The sequence below is a fragment of the Furipterus horrens genome, unplaced genomic scaffold (assembly GCF_987537825.1).
Source record: "Furipterus horrens unplaced genomic scaffold, mFurHor1.1.pri manual_scaffold_2, whole genome shotgun sequence".
Taxonomy (NCBI): Eukaryota; Metazoa; Chordata; class Mammalia; order Chiroptera; family Furipteridae; genus Furipterus; species Furipterus horrens.
This window is the reverse complement of record NW_028327172.1, coordinates 57,761,133-57,778,100: the sequence shown is the minus strand read 5'-3', so window position 1 is coordinate 57,778,100 and position 16,968 is coordinate 57,761,133. Positions and strand designations below refer to the sequence as shown.

At 38.0% G+C, this 16,968-nt stretch overlaps 1 protein-coding gene and 1 long non-coding RNA gene across 2 annotated transcripts in view; one reads left to right on the top strand and one right to left on the bottom strand.

The window, feature by feature from the left end:
* Positions 1-16,968, top strand: part of LOC150018623 (uncharacterized) — a 129,951-nt gene that overhangs the window by 44,290 nt on the left and 68,693 nt on the right. The gene's annotated exons all lie outside the window — the stretch shown is intronic.
* GRM5 (glutamate metabotropic receptor 5) overlaps positions 8,088-16,968 on the bottom strand; it is a 481,197-nt gene continuing 472,316 nt past the window's right edge. Inside the window, exon 9 of the mRNA XM_090267802.1 lies at positions 8,088-9,420. Coding sequence (XP_090123928.1) covers positions 8,514-9,420 — 907 coding nt within the window. The 3' untranslated portion in view covers positions 8,088-8,513. The remainder of the gene's footprint in view (positions 9,421-16,968) is intronic.

The following is a 16,968-nucleotide window of genomic DNA, read 5'->3' as shown; positions in this document are numbered from 1 at the left end:
GTGGCAAACCTATATAATTTCTTGTTTCAATGAATTATATAAAAAACATATTTCAACTCTTTTCCATTTATCAAAAGCCTTCTTAAAATGTACTCAAATTATATTTGGAAGAAGAGTCATGTTTTGATAACAAATTAAGACTTGAGGTTATTTCATGTTTGGTTTAGATATTGAATGCAATTTAGAGGTAGGTTGAAAAAGCACCACATATTATGGCAAAAAACTTGCTTTCACGATCTGATTTAGGAAGTATATTTGGAGTTTAAAAATCAAATTGCATATATTAATAACGTTTATGATTTGTTTCTAAATTAAACCTGACATCTTTATGTCTAAACCAATATTGAGTTGAAAAACAGTCAAAAGCAACTCAGTGCTGAATAATTGTGTTTAACCATCTGAATGAAGGTGTCAGGAACCCATGCACCATTCTTTTCAGCTGCTCATCTCCTCCTAACCTTTCTCAGGGTCTGTGACTTGCCAACACTAGAGTTGAATTTTTTCTTACAAAATGAGTGAGGCTCTTGGTGACTCTAGACTTTCCCCAGTTTCCAAATGGGGAAAATATGAAACTTTCCACAAGACTGCCTCCCTGGTCCTCCCTATTCTTCTCCAGATGCTGATTATTTGGGATTTGACACAGGACCAAGACATTCTGTAACCATCAGAGAGGACACCCTCTCTCTTCTCCAGCTCATGTTAACTACGCATTGTGAGGCCAGCAGCCCTTTTGTTTGGATTCTGTGAGGCTCCACCTGGCCTGCCTTTGGGTGGAACAGTCCGCTTGCCCTCTTCCAGCCTCCTTCCCTGCATCGCTGGCACTGGTTGTTTTCCGTGACAATGGCAGTAAACAGGTTCACGTTTTAATTAACCCTGAGGCAATGGGTCAGGAGTTGCGTGGGCAAGACAGAGGAATGAGAACAGTAGGATAACTGAGAATGAATATTTTTTCTCTTTTTAAGTTTCTGCATTTTTTTAAAAGTATTTATAATAGACTTAATGGAAACACACACACACACACACACACACACACACACACACACACACAAAAGGTGTCTGAGAAATTGATAAATGGCAGAAGTGGAGCAGCTGAAGGAGCGGACCCTCCGCAAGCTCACCTACCTTGGTGAAGACCTCAACAAGCTTGGGGTCCAGTCCCACGAGCAGATCAAGTGCTGCAGCCCTTAGGAGCCTGGTGTCGCCTAAACCCTGGTGTGAGAAGGAAGCAGCGATGCCGGCTGAAGCACCAGCGCAAGGCTGAGGAGGAGGCGTGGCCCATGGGAAGACTGAGGGGGTGAAGGAACCCGTGTGGGGCCTGATCAACTCGCGGGAGTAGGTGGGCGTCCACATGGCAAGGCCTTAGCCAGGTGGAAATCAAGATGGAGATGATTAGCCTCTAGCTGGGGGAGTTCTCCATCGCCTACAAGCCCGTGAAGTGCGTCCCTGGCAAGGGGACCGCCCACTCCTACCAGTTCACACACCCTACACCCCCCAACCTCAAGTAACCTGCTCTGCTAATAAAGGCAGAGACTTTAGGGAAAAGAAAGAGGAGGAGGGGAAAGGGAAGGGGAAACGGAAACGGAAGGGGAAGGACAAGAAGAAGGAGATTGTCTAGAACTCTCTAGAAGGGTCTTGGGTAACATGTACTGAAATATTTCTTTTTTAGTTATTCATAATAGCTGAAGAGGTGGAAACAAACGTCCAGCAATGGGTGAATGGATAAAGAAAATGTGGTGTATAAATATTACGTGGTGATTAACTATAACGGATTGTTATTTACCCTTAACAGAGAAGGAATTCCTGTCATGTACAACAAACTGGGTATTTACATACTATTATATATCATAATGAAATTCACCTGCAAAATATTTAGGTTTATATTTTTTAGAGTTATTTTAAAATATCCTTTTATCATATTCTGTCATTATGTATGAGTTTTCTACTTGTTTTTTGTTTCTATTTGATAATGTATATTTTTCTAGAATAATATTCATTTAATATATATTTTCAAATTTATTAGTATAAAGTTTTACCTAGTATTTTGTATATGTATATCTTATACATGTAGCTATGGCTCCTTTTTATTACTAATGTTACTTGTGGTTTCTCTCTTTTACTTGATTATGTTTACTGAACCTCAATGAATATCAATGTACTGGTCTTCTCAAATTAAAAGACATGTTTTAATAATCACTTGTAAGTGATTTTCAGAGTTAATGCATATTTTTCTATTTAAAGATTTGCTAGTTCTGAGGTGAAGGCAGCCACTTAACCTGGAGTTACATTTTAAAAACTTTTAAAACTCTAAAAACTTTTATGAAAGACCTATTAATATTTAGCAGTTCAGAAAAGCAAATTTATTATATTATGTAATTTTCATAAATATATCATTTATATAATTTATTATATAAGATTTATCTTCATATAGAAATATAGTTATGAAAAGCTTCATTTTTTGTCAATGAGTAAAAATATGAGTTATATATAAATAAGAGAAATGTGTCTGATGTACATCATGCATAATTAGCCTGTTTATATAAATATTCATATAGCTCACATACATCAAAAAGACTTATGTGTCCTGGCAAAAATAAATGTCTTTAGTCTGGAGTAAAAGTCAATTAAAAATATTTATTCTTGTTGAGGTTAAGCTAAGTTTTCCTGCAAATACTTTTGGTTTAGGATTCTAAAAATGTCTGGAGAAGCTGATTCCAAAGATTTTCTTCATAGAATTTAACTATTAAAATAATTTTTAAAAATAATAAACAGCCTTGAAGAATGTGGTTCAGTTGGTTGGGCATCGTCTCGCAAACCAAAGAATGGCCTGTTTGATTCCTGGTCAGGGCACATGCCTGGGTTGTCAACCAATGTTTCTTTCTCATGTCGATGTGTGTCTCTCTCTTTTTCCCTCCCTTCCCCTTTCTTAAAAAAAGAAAATAAATGTAACTGATGCCAAATTTTGAAATACTTTTAGAGAATACTCTAAACACTATGCTTTTCTTTAGGAGATAATTTCATTAATAGAATTCTGTCTATTTACCTACATACCTACTGAGCTATCTACCCTAAAAAATGTCTTTGAGAATTGTTTGCATTTAAAATTTATTCATGTACAGTATAACCAAAAAACTGGCCCACATAGATTACAAAAGAAAAGTGTTCTTTCTGTGGCATTTAAGGTTAGTTTTCTAAGCCATTCTAGATAGATAGTTCCAAGGTTGCACATGAGTTCAAATATCAATAGGCTTTCCCCTAAATGATATATACTTTAAGTTGGACAAGAATTTATTATATCTCCACAGTAGTATTGGACGTAACATCTAAGATACCTGCTGAATATTAATTGTATATGTTGCCACAAATAATTGATATAATCTATTAAGCATTTATCATATACCAGGAATGAGAGAAATGAAAGAAATCTCACAGGTTATTGTAACTCCCTCCTGCATTTAAAGAAAGAGAAATTGAGTTATAGAGAAGTCAATTTATCCAAGGTTATATGGGACAGGGTAATAGATCCTGACTTTTAATTCAATGCCATTTTTATTGCATTATCTTGTTTTGGCTGACCTTCCATGATTCTATGGAGTCTCACAAGACGGTTTTGATCTTTAGAAGATAATTTTCTGTATGTGGTCCAGATACCTTACCTCCAACCTCAAGTTTATATGAACATATGCCCATTCATATTACTTCAGAATAGAGACGCTAAAGCAGGACATTCTGGCAAAGCACACACACAAAACAAGTTTCTTTTTTTAAGATCAAGCACTTTTGTATCGATTTCCATATGTACTATATGAATATATGTGTATATTGTAAGTTAATAAATAATACAATGTAGGGAAGCAGAGAGAAGTTATATTTTAAAATCTACCATGTCTTTCTCTTCTACACATTAAATATCTAGCTCACATTTTGCTTTTAGGTTTTAGCTAATTTGTGTCCAGGTAGTGTAAATTTGCTTAAGAATCTATCAAGGTAAAAAGTGATCTGTCAGACGAAATTTTTTTATGAGAAAATTATGTAGATATGCCCATACATACACACAGAAACATATGTACACACAGAAAAAACATGTGTAGATGGACTCAAAAGTAAAATATCTATATAGATGTATGTATATTTATACACACACACACACATATATATATATACACACACAAAAAATCTATATTATTTTTGTGATATTACCTATATCAAAACAGGTGATTGTGGAACTATATACAATAATTTACATTTATATTTCCACACACACACGCAAAAGCTATATTGTTTACTTCCTTGTTTTTTTAAAAATATTATTTATGTCTCAAATGGTGTTCATAGATACCTTTGGGTACAACATATCTGGTTGGTTTGTGATTGGGTTTTTATTTTAGTTTTAGTCTACTGTCCACAGGCCAGTACTTTGTAAACCTCATAATTCAAATGTGTAGATCATTCAGAGTTTAAGATTTAGAGTATGGCTCTTTGGGTCTTAGAGAACACTAGTAAGACAACATTCTAAAGATTTCAGGGGAAGAATCTTAAAGTAATATCATAGTTTCTTTTTTAATATTTTTCAAAAAGTAACTGACTTCACAAACACCAACTATAACATGATTTGGACAACTGAGAAACAGGCAAGTGTATTTTAAAATGTTAAAATAAAACACATTTATACAAGTACAAAGCAAAATAATGCTGATAAAAATGTTAAACTTTATGAAAAAAATCATTTGCAATTCACATCAAAATAATTTAACATTCTCTATTGTTTTAATAGTACAAGCTGCAACAACAGAAAAAGAACAGATACACGCACACAATTTTAAAACCAAATCAGTTATAAGTGCAAAAAGTAAGTACAAGCACTTGTAGCCCACACAAATCTTTTAGGATTGGCACCATCTTCCTAAAACATCTATATTCTATATAGATTTCTAATTACAACACCACCAGCAGCTGCCATTGAAATCTAGAAATACACACAATATACATAGTATATTTGTTCACATTGGGAAGATCAGTGAAATTCAGTTGACTATTTATACATGCCTCATTCTTCAACAGATCGTAGAGAATCTCCCAGGCCTTAGACCCTCTTTAAAGTGAATTCTAATTCATCTTTACGCTTTTCACTGATCTGTAATTTTTCACAGTATAAAATTGTAAATGGTTACTATAGAGATTCTGACAGCTTGAGGGTTATTAATAAGCTGTGGCTAAACGTGAACTCAGATAATACCTTTGAAGTCTCCAAAACATGTACATTTTGCTGGGAGACTAGCATAAGAAATGTTTTTTTCTTAATAAGTGTTTAATTCCTGGTTTGGAAGTCACAGAACTGCAGCAGAGCCATTATACAATTCATTTACAGTCAGAAACAGCTCCTACTCCTTCTAATCGTTTGCAGCAGTAGCTTAGGAAAGACTGTTACTATCAAGACTCAGTACATTTGGGGGTTTGATTTTTTCCTTTGCTTCAGTAAAATTTCATCTGGTTCTCCTTTCCATAGTCCCTTTCTTTCTGTTCCCCACCCCTAATCTAGGCAGATGGTTCTTCCCAATCCAGATATGCTCTTCTCAGGCTGACCTACCTCTTCTCTCAAAACTGAAGAATGGGTGGACTGCTTAGATAGTTCATATTACTTGATCAAACCAGGTCTTCTTTTTTTTTTTCTTCATTCTGGAACCAAACTGTCCTTTAGGGTCACTTTTCTGAAATTTAGCATTTCACTGTACTTTCCCCTTCCTTTTAGTCCCAACTGAATTATCACTGGGCACTGGGATTAGATTGTTTTCAAGGAAATTCAATGAAAATAGGTACCCAAATGAACTGTGAAGCTCATATCCTAGTTCTGGAATGAATATTCAGTTCTCTTTGTACTGAAGATGTATTACTTGGAACCTGGTATGAGAACTGGCAAAAAGAGAGTTAGCATCATTCCAAATAAAAGATCTCAAGAATGCATTACTAATAATAATATGAATTATACAATGCATGAAATGAAGTGGCAAGGGCAAAGAAATACAGAGAAAAATATATGTTGTTCTCTTCTAATTAGATAAATTATTTTTCTTACAATTGATTGTAGTTACATGTGAAATTATTAAATGGTAATTTTTTGTATTTAATTTTAATTTCTAATAAGTTTTCTCATAAATTAGTGTACTTTTAAAAGAAATGTGTTACTAAAATGTAAAAAAGGAATTTGATTATGGAGAAAGTTCAAAAAATATTCTGTTGGTCAACACGGTGAAACTTAATTATACTTGAGAATAAAATGGAAGTCAACATAAGGGTTCTATGAAACAAATTTTAAAACTTAGATAGTAAAGCATATTTAGAAAGAGTTCAATGCCTAAGAAATCAAGGTAGTAATCCTCAGGTGAATGCCACCCTTTTGATCAGGATCCAGAGATAATAATACTTCAAAATATTTACATTTGTTTTTCAAGTAGAGGCAGTCATTTGCTTTCAATGAAACCATAAAACTTAGTTATAGTCACTCTGTTTCAAGAGTCTCATTTTCATATTTTGGATCAGGGTACTCTGATGATATTATTTGCAATCTGTCATAGGAGGTTTGAATTTTTAAATTTATATTTTAATAAATTAATGTTAGCTTTTAATATTTTATATTGGGAGAGTTGATGTAAAATTTAATATTAGAACAGGTAATCAGGAAAAAGGAATCCAGCAGTATATTTATTATAGCTTTTAAAAGTGAAGAATGATAAATTATGCCAATTGATATATTTCCATTTCTCAATTCCTTTTTTTTAAGTAGATGTAAAATAAAAACTACATACAAAATAAGGGTACTGAGCCAAAAGTAAAAGGTTTTGCTTTTTTTTCTCTCTGCCAAAAATATAGTTCTGCCTCACATAAAATCATCTTCATAAAGCTATCTTTAGTATAAGGCTGGGTCAGCTGAACTTTAAATTTATAGGACACCTCCTCCTTTTATTACTATCCTTATTTAAAAATCAAAAACATTTGGCACCTGAGGATAGCTGTAATGGGAGGAAGAAAGAGATGACAGTGGATGCAGGTCTTGAGCTGTGAAGTCTATCTATATGAGCTTATCAAAGCATGTGTATTTCTATTATAACCTCAAGTCTCTTCTCTGCAGTATTTAAAAAGTGACAGTATGAAGTGCACAAAATCATATTAATACTTATTTTAAAAAGGAGAATATTAATAATTGCTTTACCTCTTTTTGGAATGGCTAAGAAGGATTGTATACCTTATATTCATTAAGGTTCCTCTGTTTTAGTATTCTGTATTGCTTTGAAAAATCTACATTTGTCATAGTTCATAGCTGCCCTGTTTCAGCAGCCAAGAAAAGTTAAAATCACTGCTCACTAGCATGGCTAAATCTCTGCTAATCCGACTTGACACAGTTTAAGATTTCCAGTGTATTAAGACTGTGTTAATTTTTGGAACAACAGTCCCTCCAATCGTGACAATGTCTTCATTGGGTCTATGGACCATTCTTCCAGTGGTGGGACTTGAAAACAACAGAGGAGCTTTTTGTGCATCAGGTTCTTAAAAGAAAGTAATGAAGAAGCCCAACTGCATTTTAATATTTTAGCTGGCAATGCTAACGGAACAGCATTCATAAGGAGGAGTGGCCACATTTCATGAAAGAGATAGCCAAGCTGGAGCTTAAGAATTATTATTATAAAGAGAATTTCCAGCTACACAACGCACCCCAATGAGGGAATTACAAAACAGTATTCCAGAAAATATTTTTTGCTACTCCAGTATTGATTGGCAACATGGTGAAATAGTCAAGAAATCTTCCACTGGTTGTCTTGGTTAATGGAGGTGAATTGAAATAACTAGGTGGAATTCCGGTTGCAGGCTTTTGGAAGAGGATTTCACAAATTGGAGAGGAAAGTAAGTCTCTGGTTAAAAGCCCTACAGACATCAGTGCACCACTCATCTGGTCGTGTGTTATGCCTCGGACATACTCACTACCCTCAGTAAATACCGGGCCCAACGTACTGCTTTGCAAAGTCTTTAAAAGAAAGAAAAAAATAAAGGAAGGCAAAAAGAGATAGGTTGATGTTTTGGTCCCAGATTTTGAGTTTGTTAGAAAAATGTACATTCATGTTTGGTGAATCAAAGAATCTTCTGGGAAAACAACTCAAGTAAACAAACAAAACTTTGTACAGTTGCTTATTAACTCTGCTTTTCCCCCTCCGTTACGCCATTTCACACTCATTGCTTCCCTAGAGCAAAGTACTTGGTATGTAACTGTTTCAACAGACTCCTGCTAGCCCTCCAGAACAGCAGTGTTTCTTAAAAGCCCATGTTTTCTAAGGCCACTAGAAGAAAATCTGCCAAAAGATTTGTAGTTGGTGTCTTCGTCGGTTGATGTTATATAGCACTATTAATCTCCTGTTTCATTTTGGCATCTTCCACCTCAGATCTTAACCAGGCGACTAGGCTGTCACTGTGTGAACACCAGCGGTCTTGGCTCCATTCAAGGAACCCAGCGTGGTTTCCAATGACATTCACAACGACGAGGAACTCTGAGTGTAATCTCTTATGATCAGTGTGTCATATTTCGGAGACGATGGGATACAGAGGGCCGACTCGGACGCTGGCGAGTTGGGCGTTGTACTCCCCGAATCCACCGAGTCTCTGAAGGGGGACGGCGGGGTGAGGGCGACTAACTCCTCCAGGTCCGGCTTACCCGCCGCAGCCTCGGGCCCGGCCACCGGGGTCTCCAGGGCAGCGCCCCCAGGCGGCGGGGCCGTTGCGCCGGGCTGCGTGCCGGCAGTGACCTCGATGGCAGGCAGAGGCTGGATTTCGGCAAACGTCGTCATGGTCGTGGGCAGCTGGATCTCTTTGGGGATCAGGTAGGACGAGCAGAGCGGGGAGCCCACGCCGGACCCGGGAGCCGCGGTGGACAGCATCATGGAGTTGAGCTCGCTGATGTTGGCCGTGAAGCGGGTCACCACGCTGCTGATCTGCTCCATGAGGGAGCCCTGCGAGGAGCTGCTGCGCGCCGCGGGCTCCGAGTGCAGCGAAGGCACGTCGTCCTCCGTGCGGCTGGCCGAGCCCGCGCGGTGGCTCAGCGTGCTGATGGGCGACGGCGAGCGCGGGCGCGCCGACGCGGGGAATTGCTCCTCGGCCTCCGCCACCTCGTACAGCGCCTTGGGGCTGGCGTCGGGGGGCTCAGGCCCCCCCGGGCCCGGGGCAGCGCAGCTCGCGCCTCCCGTGGCCCCCGCGCCGGCGCTGGTGCCCGCGCCGCCCGCGCCCAGGCTGCGGCTCTCCGTGCTCTTGGGGAAGGGCTTGATGACCGCCGTTTGGTTGGGACTCTCCTTCTTATTGATGTGGATGGACAGCCGCTGCCACAGGTGCTGCCCCCGACCGCTCCTCTCGTTCTGGGCCCAGGTGACGGATTTTCCATTGGAGCTGGGGAGAAAAGGGAGAAGAGAGGTGACTCAGCACGTTGGTCACGGGAGGGCTTACCCAATGGTGGGTGGTTAGGGGGCTTGGATTGGGAAGGACTTTTCTTGTTTTTTCAGGAAACAAGGCGTCAAAAGGACACCAGGGAAAGAGATCTTGGAAGTGGCATTTGCTTGCTTGTTTTGTTTCGCGTTCAAGTCTACTTTCTTGAATCTAGCCTTCTGTTTATGATTTCCACGAAGGTGGTCAAAGAGAATATTAGTAAGGATGAAGACGTATTTATGGGGATTGTGCAGTAGTTCTGAGCCCACCCGGGAGGGCAACAGCTGGTGATACTGCAAACACAAGGCCAGGGCTTGCAGTATTGTGGCTGTGTGCAGAAGAGCCTGGTACCGGCCAAGGGCTTCTCAGAGTTGGCAGCCTCTGAAAAGAAACATGAGAACTAGGACCTCAAATCACCATCCCAGTTAGAGAGAAGGGGTAAGAGTCAAGGGTTACCCGGAAGTATACAAAGCTTCCAGTTCAGTTTTTATTCTGCAGGTCACTGGTTTGTGTATTTAACTAGGGATTTCTGTATGAATTCCTGACTTTGAAAATGGTTTCACTTAGTCTGGCTTATCTGCCGGAAAATAAAAATTCAGGGAACACATATAGGAATGTCTAATTAATTAGAAGTCTTTTACTTCACAGGAATTTTCTCCACAAGTTTATTTGTAGGCTTAAAACTTGAAAAATTCTATGAGGGAGCATGTAGTATATTGCCTTTGGCACCTAGTATATATATTGCTTTCAAGAGGGTCTCGAGTGTTGTCTGACTGACCTGATTTCTTAGGGCCTCTCTCGCTCTTTCTTTCCCCAAGCAGTTCTTTTTAGTTTCACCCTGGGGTTGAAAGCTGCTCTGATGAAGATGCTATTGGTGCCTCAGCACCTGACTGAAAAACAGGACACAAAAGCCTTTGAAGCTATGTATGGTCAGAGGTTGTGGCTGGACCTTCAGGGATGGTATATGAAGAGATGCCAGTATGATGTCTCTCACAAGAGAATTTGAGATCTCTGTAACTAGGGGTTACAGACAGCTCTGTTCTATGTGGTGTGACCAAGAGAGAGCCTTGGGCAGTCTGCAGACTAAAGGCCTTGGCCACCCAATTTTATCATCTTAGCACGTGGTTATTAAACTTACTTGTGCATAAGACTCATCTAGGGCATTTGCCAAATATCCTAGGCAGGGTCCCAGGAGATTCTGATAGTTTGGATTGCGTTCTAAGAATATATGCATTTTACAAATACTCTGTACCCTGCTCTCCAAAGTGATTCTGCAGGAGGTGGTTCACAAACTGAGAAACTCTTAACAGGGAGCTATCCTTTCTCTCTGTGTTCCCATTGCTCCCATGGCCTCCTGGAGGCCAAGCTGGAAGGCTGACCTATCTTTGCCAGGGAGGGAATGAATTCTCTTTGGAGCCCACCTGCCTTGGGGCTGCCTGAGTACAACTGCCAGATCCATTCTGCCTGAGACACTGACCCTGTTGATAACAGGCCACTGTTTCTGCAGCCCCTATGACCACATGCTTCCTGCCTCTTTCCCACACTGCTTCCAAATTCTTCATCTATCCCTTTGTACTTTGTGGTCTTTCTTCCTCTGCTTCTTGCTTTGAACTCTCATTCCATTTAATCTAGCCAAAGCATTGCAACCTGGTGTCCTTCAGAATTTTGGAATGTGAGCTGATATCCTCCATGCACACCTCTCTTCCTGCAAAGGATGGACAGATTATTCCTAGGTTTGGAGGTTGCCATGCAGCCTCAGTAGTAGAAAGGGGCCTGCCTACGTCTTAACTTTTGTTTCCAGGGAAGTTTCATAGTTTATTTTTATATTTTGCATTAACCTGACCTGCCACTTTTTATGTTTTTAGTGCATTACTTTTCTTCTTCCCAGGTGTCCACTAACTCCTGGAACACGGCGCAGCATAAATGGGCCAGATTCTTTATGGGATTTGATTGGGAGGATGGTTGCCAACAGCCCTCTTTCTCTCCTACCAGCAGGATGAAAAATAGGCATGTTGATAGGGACAATTAGTCTTTCGGGTCTCTGAGGCCACTTTAATACAAAGCGTGGGCTAGAAACTAGAAGCATAACTGGATTTATTCTCCAAGTTTTACCCTAGGAAAGTTCTTGTTCCCAGCACCAAAATATTTTGGGTGTTAACAGCGACAGTCTTTGGGACCACATGTAGCCATGTCCAAAAACATGATAGCAGATTGGAAGACCATTGGATGAATGTACGAGAAGAAAACTATCCTAACCAACCAATCTGCACAAAATCCTGATACCTTTCCTGCCATTCTTTAGCTCACAGTGCCAACAATAATGTGGGCGAGAGGGCACCAAACAATCAGAATAACAAGGCAGATGGACACAGGAGACTCCAGAGAAATGGAGTCCAAATCTGAACACTTCATTTCATTTGTTGGATAATAAAATTTTTTTTTCTATAAAGTAAATGGAAACTGTAAGAAAAAGAACAAACAACTTATGACATTAATCTGTTCATTGTAGAACAGAGTTTCCATGAAGACAGGGACCTTATCTATCGTGTTCATTGGCACACAGGTGGATCTTAATAAGCATCTGGATGGATGGATAGGATTCTTAAGCTAACAGGGAAGTTTGTGTTGATCTAGATAGTGCAATGGACAAAGGATCCTCAAATTTGGATTCTAAATCTGGATCAGCCATACTGTATGCTTGGAAAATAGTAATCTCTTTAGGCCTTTGTAAAAAAAAAAAAAAAAGACAGTATATCATCTGATGAAGATTGTTGTGAGGATGTAGGTGAAAAAGGGTTTGGTGAGGAGAAGGTATCTATGAATTAGTTTGCATTCCCAAATACTACACTTCAGGAAATAAAATACTGCAGTTCAGAAAATAAGTACAGTATACTCAGTTCTATTTTGAGCTCTGGTTTGAGAAACAGAGAATTCAGTGCAAGGTGAAATATATGGTAAAGCCATAAAATATTTATTTTTCTCCTTATCTTGACCTTTCATATGATCTGTGGCCTCTTTTCTCACCCTTGGGTAATGGCACCTACTCCACTAAATTCCACATTTTACTTCTTCCTGAAATGCCCTTTCATTGTTCTCTGTCTTCTCTGCCTTTTCCTTCCTTTTTTGCTTAGGCTCTTCTTCTTCTTCTTCTTTTATTTTAAATTTGATTTTACCTTAATGGCATTTTCTTGAGGGATGCTTTCCTGACCCCACCCCTGACTAAGTTAGGTTCTCATAGTTTTTGCATTAGGTACTTAATAACTCTTTGCTGTATGTGCATCTCATTGCTGAATGGAATGTTATGAAGGCACAGCCAGAGGGTTCTTTGTTGTCTGTTATATCCATAGTACCCGGTGCATTGCCTATAACACAGTAGGTTAATTGAGTGGATAAATGCATTTCATTTAAAAGAAGTTCATACTGAGTTGTTTTCCTGTTAGAATTAAGCTTTAAAAGTAATTCAATATTAATTAAATTCTCTTTTTTGTCTTATGGGTCAACTTTTAAAATATAACTCACTTTACTGAACAGTATTCTGTATACAGAAAGAAGATTCCATTAACTAAATATGAAAGCACAGATCTTGATATCTACCATGAAAATCACAAAGAAAGTTTTTATTCCTTTTTAAAAAATGCATATATATCTGTTTTAGTGGAACTTCTCAGTGGAGGTAGTTTGGGCAGTGGTCCCAGAATGTGGGTCCAAGATCAAGCCCTGAGTGAAGTTGGGCAAACCACTGAACACACGTAAGCCTCTTTGCTTATCGGGGAAAAAAAAAAAAAAAAAAAAGAGGAGAAGAAGAAGAAGAAGAAATAAACCTCCCTTGCTTACCTCACATGATTTCTGGGAGGAACCTAAGGGTAATACACATGAGGATACTTTCTAAGCAAAGCACCTCTGCAAGGGGTTATTTATCACCATCAGACCTTCCATTCAGTCGAGGTACAATGTCATTTATTATTACTAAGACTGATAATTTTTTAAAAAGCATCAGGATTACTGATCTTGTTTACTAAACCTCTCTTGTTTGTGAGTTTGGGCTGAGGTAAGAAAAAGAAAAGGGAACTTTTCCTTACCTGTGTAGAGCACTTCGCTTTACCCCGTGAGTATTTTGGGCATTAGAAAAGAAGGAGGGAGAAAGAAAAATGGGGGCGAGAACAAATAGCTTGCTACATCTGGGAAGGAGGACAAAGTAGCTAGAGCAACAACGAAAACAAACACTGAAAAACCTTGCTCTTTCCAGGCACCAATTAACCATTTTGCCAAATATAATACTGTGTAATAAAGCTATTGTTTCATGGTACATAAGAGTTTGTTCTTTGCTTCTGAAAAAATAATAAAGCAGCATTTCAATAATGTCATTTGAGGGCCAGGTTTTTTGTTTATTTTTTGTTCACATTTTGGGTATGCCAGAATTACACCTTATATATTTATTCTCACAAGTGTATTCTGTCTTTTTCTCTATGTGGGACACAAATAATTTACTTATTTCAAGCCATCGCTGAATGTCGGCTCAATGACCTTTCCCATTTCTCTATTCATCTGCCAAAACCTGCAGAAATTAGAACATTTTGCCAGGGCACACACACCATCATCAGGAAGCAAATGTTGATACAGAGAATCTGACCATCAAAAAAGTCTATGAATTTAGAAGTTTTGCATTCATTTTAACTGGCTTTTGAATGATTTGTATGGTCTTTTTTCCCCGTCAGAAATTGTTTTGGGGTTTATTAATAGCACGTAAATAATTAAAATTCTCAGAGTATTTTATTGAACAGAAAAAAGAAAAAAACACCTATGTCCTTACTCTGTCTTTTGTTACATGCTTCTTAGTACCTTCTTAAGTTGCACAGTTTCAGGGCATCAGAATGATCAAATATGTCCTCTGAAAATTAACAATTTTTGAAATGAGAACGCTATCTTATTACTAAACCTTTCTTGTTTGTGAGTTTGGGCTGAGGGGTGGCAGGAGAGAGGCATAGTATGATTTTGAGCTTTCTAATACAAAAGGTATTATTTTTTAAAAAATTATAACATTATTAGCAACTGTGTCTTTGGAATGACATCAGAAAATGATAGGTCGATAAGAGAATTTCATGAAATAGGGATATTATAAGCAGAAAATTTGCAAATGCAGTTTCATTTTCCGCTCATTTTGTTAAACTTTTTTATCAATGTATTTTGCTTTCAGTAATTTGCTTTGAATTACAAAATATGGAAATACAGTTTTTAAGAGATACTGAGGAATTTGAAATTGTTGATATTCAGACATTCGAAATTAGGTGGACAGTTTCTTTCTGAGCTTTGTTTAAACCCTGATGTCTTGATTTTGACAATTACACTGAGAAATACACCATAATATGTAAGAATATGACAGAATCATTTATATAAATTTCCCCAGTTAACAGCATAAATGGATGTAAATAGCTACCTCCCTGACAAAAATGACTTAAATGGCCATGATGATGTATGCATTAGAGATGTATGTATAGAGAAAAAACACTGGAGTAAATGAAAATGAAGTCGAGGACTAAATTACCTAGCATAGACACAATAACAAAACAATAAACCTTATATTTGCATAGTGCTTTACAAAGCACTTTCAGGATCATTCTGCTTATTGAAGCTAGATAAGATCAACATCTTTATCCCCCTTTCATATATGAGAATACTGAAGCTCAGTGAGATTAGGTAATTTGCTCATGGTCACAGAGTTAGAAAATAGCGAAGTGGGACTAATATCATATCATAATTTCCAATTCCATTTTCCATGGCAGAACACTCTATATTTCTCTTTGAAGTGAGCTCTCTTTATACCATGGAAGAGAAGTCTCAGGTGCTACCTGGTGATGATATGTGTTTTTAAATAGAGAAGTTAGTCATTTGATTTGTATTCACTATTACCCTGTGTCATTGTACTTCTTAATCATATACTCTGCACTCTCAATAAAGTACCCTATATCTCTCTCCATAGTTGTTAACTCAAAAGCACAGGTTGATTGAGCACCTACATTTGTCAAGGATAATGAGTGGATGCCTTGATGATGAAAGCACATGAAGCTGACAACCATATATATTAATATTATGTGGCAATTTTCAGCCTTTTATCTTTTTCATGCTGTTACTCAATAAAAGACAAGTGTCCTATATGTAGCACCCTTAATTTGTACCCTGATAGTTCTAACTCTCTCATTTTCTCTCTGACTTACTTGGAATACCAGTAAATGAAAATGGCATAATTGCAAGAATACCTTCAACTAATATTGGTAGCAGATGATATGTGACACCTTTGCAAATGATTTTATTCAGCAATGCTTATTGATATTGTGACTGAGAGTTATTGATATAAGAGACCACTGGCAAAGAGGGTAAAGTTGAACTCAAGAGAGAAGGTACATACAGAGAAGGCTAACAATATGAGTTACTCAGAGTGATCTGATAGAAAGAGGCTTTTTTTCTCCTGAGGACCTAGAAATGAAGAAGTAGGTGAGCAGGTGGTAGGGTGCAAAGGGTGAGGGAAGATGGTGGAGCATGACGATAAGCAGTGACTTCACTGAGTTTCTCCAGGGCGGAACTCACAAGGAATTCAAAACTTCACAAGAGGAAAAAACCATGTCCAGCAGGAGAAGAGTGGCCAGTGAATGCTGCTTGCCCATAGCAGACAGATTGCATCTAGGCCTTGAATAACTGGAAGATTATGGCTAAGTACAAAAAGAGTGCTAGGCATTGACCACCAGGAAGAATAGCAATGACTGAAGTTCAGGAATCTACAAGGATTCTTCCAAAGATAAGCCGTAGTACAGTTTGACTGTGTGGAATGAAGTAAGAAGATAGAATGTGGATTTGTTTTGTCCATTATAAAATTTTTTCCTGGCCTTGGGCTTCTTCTTCTTCTTCTTCTATTTTTTGCAGCTGGTACAAACATATATTAAAGAAAGAAGGGGTCCTGGCCCAAGCCCCAGCAACTGAGCTAGGTCATTTCAGATTACAAATAGAAACAATTAAACCTTATTCAGTTTATTAGAGTTATTGTCTCTGATTAGCTATTAGGTTTCTGCACTTTAAATTCTAATTTCTTTTCTTTAATTGGATTTATTGAAGTGACATTGGTTAATAAAATTATGTAGGTTTCTATAATACATCATCTGTATATTGTATCGGATCTTCACCACCTCAAGTCAAGTCTCCTTCCATCACCATTTATCATCCTTTACCCTCTTCTACTTTCCCCTACCCCCTTTCCCTCTTGTAATCACCATAATGTTGTCTGTGTGTATGAAGGTTATTATTATTATTATTATTTTCTTCTCTTGATCCCTTCACCTTTTTCACTTTGGGCTTCTTACTTGTACCTGGAATACATAGGCGGTCTAATATATTAGATCAGAGAGATGGTCTAAATATCAGATACATATGCAGTCTATGTGCTTGATCAATAAATGAATGAATATTATATAAAGAAATACTTATGGCTTCTTTTCTGTTATTCTTCAACTGTAAGAATTCTAC